The sequence below is a fragment of the Scylla paramamosain genome, chromosome 19, assembly GCF_035594125.1.
Source record: "Scylla paramamosain isolate STU-SP2022 chromosome 19, ASM3559412v1, whole genome shotgun sequence".
NCBI classification, from domain to species: domain Eukaryota; kingdom Metazoa; phylum Arthropoda; class Malacostraca; order Decapoda; family Portunidae; genus Scylla; species Scylla paramamosain.
This window is the reverse complement of record NC_087169.1, coordinates 15,953,642-15,962,844: the sequence shown is the minus strand read 5'-3', so window position 1 is coordinate 15,962,844 and position 9,203 is coordinate 15,953,642. Positions and strand designations below refer to the sequence as shown.

At 44.2% G+C, this 9,203-nt stretch overlaps 2 protein-coding genes across 3 annotated transcripts in view; one reads left to right on the top strand and one right to left on the bottom strand.

Moving 5' to 3' along the window:
• Positions 1-1,551: 1,551 nt before the first annotated feature.
• Positions 1,552-4,309, bottom strand: LOC135110067 (clumping factor A-like). 2 transcript variants are annotated; one of them, XM_064022031.1, is made up of 5 exons: positions 4,163-4,309; positions 3,491-3,667; positions 2,915-2,983; positions 2,250-2,364; positions 1,552-2,135 (listed from the first exon to the last, which is right to left on the bottom strand). In XM_064022031.1, exons 1-5 carry the CDS (start codon positions 4,199-4,201, stop codon positions 1,762-1,764), a joined length of 774 nt encoding a protein of 257 aa, XP_063878101.1. In that variant the 5' UTR covers positions 4,202-4,309; the 3' UTR covers positions 1,552-1,761. The 2 variants fall into 2 exon arrangements, with proteins under 2 accessions (XP_063878101.1, XP_063878100.1); XM_064022030.1 differs by having other exon boundaries at positions 1,552-2,364.
• A 3,324-nt stretch (positions 4,310-7,633) lies between these two features.
• The window catches only part of LOC135110003 (uncharacterized protein DDB_G0271670-like), a 4,998-nt gene continuing 3,428 nt past the window's right edge, over positions 7,634-9,203 (top strand). The window contains exon 1 of the mRNA XM_064021995.1: positions 7,634-7,785. Within this exon, the coding sequence (XP_063878065.1) occupies positions 7,634-7,785 (152 nt within the window). The remainder of the gene's footprint in view (positions 7,786-9,203) is intronic.

Genomic DNA, 9,203 nt, shown 5'->3' with positions numbered 1-9,203 from the left:
CGGCGCATAAGGAATGACATGAATGTATTTATGAGACTAGCGAGAGGAAGTATGATGTTATGTTTTTGGTGGGATGATGCGGCATGCCCGATGTAAACTAAACACCTAATGAAATATCGAATCACTAATCATGCTACACAAAACATGACTAGTGGAGAGGACGAGTTCCCAAATTATGTAGAATATTATAGATTAATATAATCGACGATGACCACGACCACCACCACAACAGTAAGAGCAACAACAGAGAAGAGGAGACTGGCCATGTGAACTACTTCGGCTCTGAATTGTTTGGTCAAAAATGTATTAACTTTCCAGTATTGCAAATAAATTCGTGAGCTGATGGTAAGTCGTGTTTTTTTTCAGACGATATCTGATCATAATATTAAGCTACAAATTTTTGCATGTTGGGATTGTTTTCGCCGAAAACTCACAGCCACGGAAAGAGAACAAGATATTTAGGCTAATATATGTGTTTAGCAAGAATACCGACTCAATTCCGCATCCATTTAGATTTCAGGAATCGTAAATATCATACAACACGTACTACAAAGACCGTGGCCAGCTGTACAGACCGCCAGGGGAGTATCAGGTCAAACGGCAATAGGGATCTCGTTGGTAAGACTGAACATAAAAGTTGCAGTGTCGTGGCGGGAAGCTCTCTGGCCGTTCATAATTCTTCCCTTATTCCTTATCACTGTGTTCATCTAGCGGACTGTGGTGACGTGAGACTGTGAAGTAAGTGACTGTGGTTCTGTGAAGTGTCTCTCTGTGGAGGACAGCCTGTGGTTTACTTTCCAGGGGCCAAGGACGGACAGGCCTGGTTTATGTCTTAACCGGTTGGCAATGGTGGTGGTGATAGGGGTGTTCGCAGGTCGCGTTACCATGACAACCGCCTTAACCTCTCTAATTGAAACTGTGAGGTGTATCCATAGTTTAAGAACGTGAAAGGAAGTGATGAAGATACTTCTTACCTTACTTTGCGGAAAACTGTGTATTGCATGAGCTTCGTCACGTCCACACATTTAGAGGTGAGTGAAATACACGCCTATCCACACACACACACACACACATATACACACACACACCTTTATTCATTACATTTCTGCGTTATTTAATCCTCTTTGCACTATTTACTAAAGGTTACTGGTATTCCCATAGTCTACAGTATTCAGCACGTGTGTATGGCTGGCCCTAGTCTTGTCACAGTTTGAGTACCAGCATAACCAGTCAGAATCTAAGGGCTGGGAAGGGCTTTCATAATACTGCTGCCACACCTCCCCATAGCTGCCCAAGGTTATAGTGGACCGAGAAAGAGAGAAAGGGGAACGGAAGTGCTGTATGAAATTGCGCGTAGATTTATCATGTGTGTGTGTGTGTGTGTGTGTGTGTGTGTTGCAGTCGTTTTGATATGTTTTGATTGGCCAAATAAGGTACGTACATCTTGTTTGTCTCGTTGCTTTTTTTTTTTGCATGCCTTGCTCCTTGTTTGTGAAAGTGTGTGTGTGTGTGTGTGTGTGTGTGTGTGTGCTAGGTAAAAATACGCTTTACTCTGTAATATTGAACATTTAATGCAAACATACAAACACTGCAAAAACTTCCTAAATTTATGATGAGGAACACTGTGACATATAAACCCAAAACGATGATAAAAAAGATTAACATTTTCTCCATCTTTACCCTCCTCCCTTCATTTCCTGTCCACAATTGTCATTCTTCTCTTCTCTCACTCTTCATCCTCCTTCATCCAACTTCCCTTCCCTATTTCCCTCTGTACAGAGTTTGGTGGATGAAGTTATTGTTGGGGTTGTAGGCGTGAGGGCGCTGTGGAGGGCGTGGGCGTGGGCGTGGGCGTGATGAAGGGAAGAAGGGCTGCTGAGGGCGACGTGGTGGTGGGCGCGGCCGTGGGCGTTGAGGACGAGCTGGGAAGCCGAAGTAGTCATCATTGTTGTTGCCGAAGTTGTAGTACCCGTAGTCATTATTACCTCCGTTACCATTACCATTACCACCATCGTCATCATCGCCGTCGTCGCCATTGTGTCCACCATCATCGTCATCATCATCACCGTTGTCATCATCGTGGTCATCATCATCATCATCGTCTCCTTTGCTATCATCGTCATCGTCGTCGCCTCCTGAATCATCATCATCATCATCACTCCCAAAACTACTGTCACTACTGCTATCACCACCACTATCATCACTATCATCACTATCATCACTATCATCATCACTATCATCATCACTACCGCTATCATCATCTTCATCACTATCTTTGTTGCCACGTTCTTGGCGTCTCAACACTCGGGAGGTCGCGGGCTCTTCTCTGAGGGCGGCAGCGCTGGCCACGTCATACCACGGGAACTTGGGCGTGCAGAAAACGAGAAACGGGACATTAGTACAGGGGTGACCTTGTATATTTCCCCCACCGACCTTAGGAAGACACACTCAGTACCAGATTCTCCAGCGTTTGGGACCTTATCTCTTTATTGCTTCTGGCGGGATGTAGTGGAAGTTATATGGGTTTTCAAGAGTATGTTCATGATTCTATTGACAGCTCAACAAGGATTCTGCGTCAGCATTGGAGAAAAAATATGAACCTGGCGAATCATCTCTGTGAAAATAGTACTTGTGAAACCCTAAAACACTCAAGGACACGAGTCATAATCACACTGAGTGCATAAATGTATTATTACTTATGAATGAATTGGAAAGGGAAGGGAGATACATATTTTTCTTATCCAGCAACCGTGAAAATCCACATATAATCCACATACTTAGATAATCACGCTGAAATCTGGGTGACTATTAACATCAACAATCATGAATGGGGTGGAAACGCTTCATGTACTTTACGGAATGAGCTGCTTTTGTATGAAGGAAGGAACTTGTTACTACTTTGAGTTCGACTTACCGATAGTTCTGCCGTGGCTTCTGGAACCCCACTCCCGTCTTGCCCGCCGATGTTGCTGTAGTAACTTGTCTGAAGGAGAGAGAGAGAGAGAGAGAGAGAGAGAGAGAGAGAGAGAGAGAGAGAGAGAGAGAGAGCGTTTGAGAAAGAAAATGGATACTGCTTACAGAGAGAGACCATTTTCTTTCTCATTTTGTCCCATCTCATCTAAATTTACGTAAGGCTGCCAGTTCCCCCTGTGCCCCTCGCCATGTATATCCTCTTCACTCTTCACTCACAAAATCATGACAGTCTCCACTTCATTTTCATTTTGACTCTAACCTAATTCACCAAAATAAAAAAAATAAAATAAAAAAAAAAGCGCCATTTTCCGTTCATCTCCCTTTGGCACACCTTAATATTCACTCTATATTTAGTGAGCTGACATCTTAGCTCATCCTTCTTCGACAGTAGCTTATGTTAACACTGATGCTTCGAACTAATGTCTAAGGAGGATTCGAACGCGTAGCTCAGCATCTGTTGTAGGACTACCACTGAACCTCTAACACATCGTCTCATTCCTGACCTTGTTTTACTCACCTGGTCACCCAAATCCTGATTATTGGACCTGGGTCGCTTTGTAGTGGAGTGTTCCGCTACTTCTGCTCCTCCGTCAGGGCTGTGGAGGTCTTGCTCGTGCACCGTGGGCCTCCCGTAGTAAAAGTGGTCAGGTAGCGCCACTGTCAAGCCTTTCCCAGTCAACAGGAACACCCACGTCTGCAGGAGTGGCGGGTTTCGGGAAGTGAAAAGAGTCTGATTGATATTGAGAGTTCCGAATTAGAATGTAAATAAAGTCTGACGGTGTTCATCATAGTAAGGTTTTGATTTACTGTATAATGCCTGGTGACTTAACAATTGTGCCGCGACAACGAGTTCATAAGCAGAAACACGACCTGCCCCAATGAGGAACTGTTTTTGCGCCCGAGTTCCTTGGTTGTCTTCACTGCATCTTCCTTTTATTCAATGGACACGTGCGTAATGAATAAAATCAGTGTAGTGAATGCAGTCAAGAGGAAGGGGCCATTGCAAAGTCAAATCTCAAATGGACTACTACTACTACTACTACATGTAAAATAATTCAGTAACACATTATGACCACACTTGGATGTAATGAGGGTTGATGATGAGAATGTTAGCCGTGGACACAATACTGTTTGGACAGGAAGAAGCAGGACGTTGAATAATCTGAGCCGAACACACACATACACTCACCAACACCATGGCAGCCCACAGCACGCGGCCACACGCCATACCGACACACGCCCTGAGAGACACAGAAAGGCAAAAGGTGCTAGGGAATCCTCGGTCCTTCTACAGCAGCTTTGGATGACAACTCCTTCGTCAGACTCCCGAGGTGCTTTTATAACGGAAAGGTGCCGCCGGGGACACCTGAATCGAGGGGGACGGAAGGGGCGGGAGGGGGCGGTTCTTCACGCTTGGCCCATAGCCCCTCCCGCCCCTCCGCCCCCCACGTCATCCCTGTGACCCTGAAGGAAGCACGACCTGTGTCACTAAAATGTCACCTTTTTTCCCCACCATTAAAAAAAAGACTACCAAAAATCAGAGAGAGAGAGAGAGAGAGAGAGAGAGAGAGAGAGAGAGAGAGAGAGAGAGAGAGAGAACAGATACCAGAAGACCTATCAGTCTGTAACGAGGGTATCTACTAGTGAACTACGTGTAGAAGAACAGGATAGTTACAGATGAAGGCTCTCTCCCCACCCACCTCTCTCTCCGGCAACATGTCGGCAGGAAAACAATGAAAGTGTCGACAGGAAAACAGAGACAGAGAGACAGACAGACAGGGAATGAGACGACTTACTCACGCACGCACACACACACACACAAGTACGCATTGTCCTTGGTACGTCTCCCGTCTCTCATTCACTCACTCACTCACTCACTCACTCACTCACTCACTCTCGCTTTTCGACAAGTTGCTCTGGCGAAGGAAGGAAGTCACGGAATTATCACACCGTTCTGTGACACTTACCCCTGGAAATTGACGTATTGCTTCCTTCTTCCTCTGCCTGCCCTTCCACCACGCGCCTTCCCTTTCATCGCCCATATTCTTCCATTCCTTTCCTTTCCTTTCCTTTAAACTTATCCATCAACTTCCTTTTTTTTTTTTTTTTGTTCATCCGTCCATCTTCCTCTCCGTCTCCCCTCCGGACAGCCACACCTGGTCTTTTCCTGACTCTTCCTCTCCACAAGGATGGAGAAACAAGTAGCAGACTAAAAGAATGATACGTAATTTCACGCATCATTTTCCCTCCGTGGAATTTCCCCAAGTCTCGTTGCTCAACTTCGAAAGGAAAAAAAAATATATGTAGTTTATGCAAATACGTAAAACATTCCACAGTTGCGTTTTTTGGAAGGAACTTTGGAAAAACACCCGAGATATTTCAGGATAGGGAGATTTATGCTCTTTCGTGTTTTCAATGTAGCAAGTGTAGCATTTCTTGTGTCTTGATATTTAGAGGCAAACGTGGTGATGCAGAACCGTACATTGTGTTCGAGGTGTTGAGATTTTTAAGTTGGCGACGCAAATCAGAAAACTGTGCGATTTTTTAAAAGAGGACCATTTTTTTTTTTTTTTTTGTTTAATCCTTTCTCATACACAAGGCATAAATTGTACACTTTGTGGATCGACAATTTCACTTCCTCACTACAACCACTTCACTCCTCATTTTCTTTTCTATATTTTGTTTATGAATATTCCTTTATCTTGCGCTACTTACACGTCTTTCAAGAGCTCTCATCTTTATCCGTGCCTCGTGTATTTTCTTGCTTTGATCCTGTTTCCCTGTTATCTCACAGCCTCACCTGACCAGCTGGGTGAGTGTCTGTCACCTGCCTGCATTGAACTTTTACCTGCTTGTCACACAGATCCAGTTTAGTTACTAGTTGAAGAAGCTTAATTAAAATACTCTTCAAAACAAAGCAAAGGAAGAAGAAAAAACAGATTATATAATATCAGTTTTATTTGTATTTTTTTTTATTCTGAATGTGTATCATGTACCTGCACTGAATATTTACCTGTTTATTTGACAATTTCAGTTTACTTACCACATGAAAAAGCTTAATTAAAACGCTCTTCAAAACCAAGGAAAAACGTAAATAAATAAACAGATTATATAATATAAGTTTTATTTGGATGACAAATAAAATGATCTCGAGAGAGAGAGAGAGAGAGAGAGAGAGAGAGAGAGAGAGAGAGAGAGAGAGAGAGAGAGAGAGAGAGAGAGAGAGAGAGAGAGAGAGAGAGAGAGAGAGAGAGAGAGAGAGAGAAATACAATTCATTTCTATATTTTTCCGCATATCATAATGGAAGCAAAAATAAACTAAAATGTAAAAAAAAAAAAAGTAACGGAAACAAGAATAACCTTGTCGTAGTTTTCGATATGAAAATAATAAACTTTTAATGAAGCTTTGATAAATTCACAAAGTAGTGCGGAAATATATTAGTTTACTTAGAGAGAGAGAGAGAGAGAGAGAGAGAGAGAGAGAGAGAGAGAGAGAGAGAGAGAGAGAGAGAGAGAGAGAGAGAGAGACATAAGTAGGTAGATAATTACATAGATAGATAAATAAGTAAATAAATGAATAAACAGACAGACAGACAGATAGATAGATAAGTAGATAGATAGATGGACAGATAGCTAGATAGACAGCGAGACAGGTAAATTAAATGACCGATTGAGTGAGTGATAATTTGGCACAACAACAAGGGCGTATGTCGCGGGTCTAGCACGGGGGGAGTGTGGAGGGGCGTGGGCAGTAAGGGACTGGCTGGGTGTCTGTGGTGTGTCCTTGGGTCTGAGCCACGGAGGAGAGCATGCATGGGAAAGGTTTTGATGGTGCTTATTTTAATTGTGATTCAGTGTAATGCATATGATTAATGTTTGTTTGGAGTCACTGGATGAAGGTGTGTTGTAAGCGAAACACATAGACAAATGAAGCAAGTGACAAAATATCTGAGCAAATTATAGTGTAGGTAAATAATGATACACAGAATAATAAAATATAGACTCACATATAAAGAAAATAAAAAATACATATAATGTACAATATATAATATATACTACACATATCTGTTAAAATATGGAGGACAGATGAATGTATTACTACCTCTGAGTACATATACCAGAACAAGTCTATCTTAAAAATAGCTGATAAAAAATGGCGAACACTTTAATGGATATCGTGTCTGATGAAAATAGAACGACTATACGAGTCCACGGGGTCCTTAGAGGTCCCTTGGGAAGAGGACTCGCTGTGGTGGATGACGAAGGGGTTCTTGGCACGGAGGAGTCTGTGTAACCTGCCTACATGTAAGTCTCTTGGGTGTTCTCCTGTCTCACCTTCTAGCCGTGAACCTTGACCTCTATCAGCATCTTGGTCATGTCCTCCTCCCTTCTGGCCGCCGCAGTCTCCCTCGCCACACCTTGTGACATGTCCGTCACTTGAACTCTTTTCTTCATTTTTGCTTTGTCCGTCACCGCAGCCTGTGTTTCCGTCACTACAGCCGCTATTTTCTTCCCCCTTCCTGTCACTTCTCTCGGTTTCAGAGACGCTCTCTTGGTTGCCACAGTCTCCGCCACCACAACCTCCCCTGTCACTTTTTTCAACGTCTAGGTCACTCCTACTTTCTTCACCTCCATCTCTGCACCCTCTACAGCCCCCGTCATGGTCCCTGCAGCCCCCTTCCCTGTCCCTGCAGCCTGGATCGTGGTCTCTGCATCCTCTGTCTCTGCAACCCTCGTCTCCGTAGCCACAATCCCAGTATGTGTCGCGGTCTCTGTCACTCCTTCCTCTTTGGCTAAATCTTTCTCTTCCTCGTTCTCTCTCAAACTCAAATCTCTCTTTATTTCTCTCCCTATCTTCAAACCTTATCCTCCCCCTCTCCCTATTCCTATATGTCTCTCTAAATCTTCCCCTTTCCCTTTCACTTCTTTCCCTATCTCTTCCTCTGCCTCTTGTCCTCTGTTCAAACCTCTCTCTATTTCTTCTTCCCTCAAATCTCACTGTCGATCTCTGCCTCTCTTCAAATCTTTCTCTTTCACTTTCTTGCTCAAACCTTCCTCTGCCTGTCTGTCTGTCTCTTTCCTGTTCTGATGCGAAAGTTCCTCTCCCTCTGCCTGTCTCTCTGTCTTTTTCCTGTTCTGATGCGAAAGTTCCTCTCCCTCTGCCTGTCTGTCTGTCTCTTTCCTGTTCTGATGCGAAAGTTCCTCTCCCTCTGCCTGTCTGTCTGTCTTTTTCCTGCTCTGATGCGAAAGTTCCTCTCCCTCTGCCTGTCTGTCTGTCTTTTTCCTGTTCTGATGCGAAAGTTCCTCTCCCTCTGCCTGTCTGTCTGTCTTTTTCCTGTTCTGATGCGAAAGTTTCTCTCCCTCTGCCTGTCTGCCTGTCTTTTTCCTGTTCTGATGCGAAAGTTTCTCTCCCTCTGTCTGTCTCCTGCTCAGATCTCAATGTTTCCCTCTCCTTCCCTTGCTCAGATCTTTCTCTACCCCTCTTCCTGTCCTGATCTGTTTCCTCTCTACCTCTATTTCTCTCCCTCTGCTGCTTCCGCCTCCCTAAAACTCTCTGATTCTCCCGTCTAGCTTTCTCCCTCAGGCTTTCTAAATCACTATCGTGCTCAAATCTAAGCCTATCTGTCCCCTGCTCAAATCTTACTGTTCCCGTCTCTTCGTGTCCTGATCCTTCCTTCTCGTGTTCTGATTTTTCTTTCTCAGATATCTCTTTATCTATCCTATCTTGGTCATATCTCTCTCTCTCCTCCTGCTCGGATCTATCCCTGCCTCTGTGTCGCCTCGCCCAGTCCCGGTATCCGCTCCCAGTGTTCTTGTATCTAACGCTGAATCTTGCTGTGTTTTGCTGGGACTCCCTCCTTGATCCCTCCCGTGACTGCTTCCTCCTCCACTCCCCTCTGATTCTGTACCTCCTCTCCTCCTCGTCTGTAAAGGTTGATATTACGGGTTCTCCTAAGTGTATTGTGAGATCTCCTCTTCCCCTTCCTTCTGATTCTCTCTGTCTTTCTCCTTCGCTAACTTCTCCTTCTTCACCTGCTTTCTCTTCCACTTTTTTAGCCTCCTCTCCCTTTTCCTCTCCTCCTTCTTCTCCTCCTTCTTCTTCTCTTCCCTTAGCACTTGCATTTTCATTCGCTTCTTTCAACACGGAGGCAAACCAAGCAACTGCCTTCAAATTTTCCTCATTTTCCTCCTCTCTCTGCAAACGTTCCTCTTTTTCTTCTCCCTCCCTG

Excerpts from the sequence above, each read along its gene's own strand:
- LOC135110067 (XM_064022030.1), bottom strand. The coding sequence starts at position 4,201 with ATGGCGTGTGGCCGCGTGCTGTGGGCTGCCATGGTGTTG. Across the intron at positions 2,984-3,490 it reads ATCAGGATTTGGGTGACCAG|ACAAGTTACTACAGCAACAT; the intron begins GTGAGTAAAACA and ends TCTCTCCTTCAG. Across the intron at positions 2,365-2,914 it reads AAGCCACGGCAGAACTATCG|TTCCCGTGGTATGACGTGGC; the intron begins GTAAGTCGAACT and ends TGCACGCCCAAG.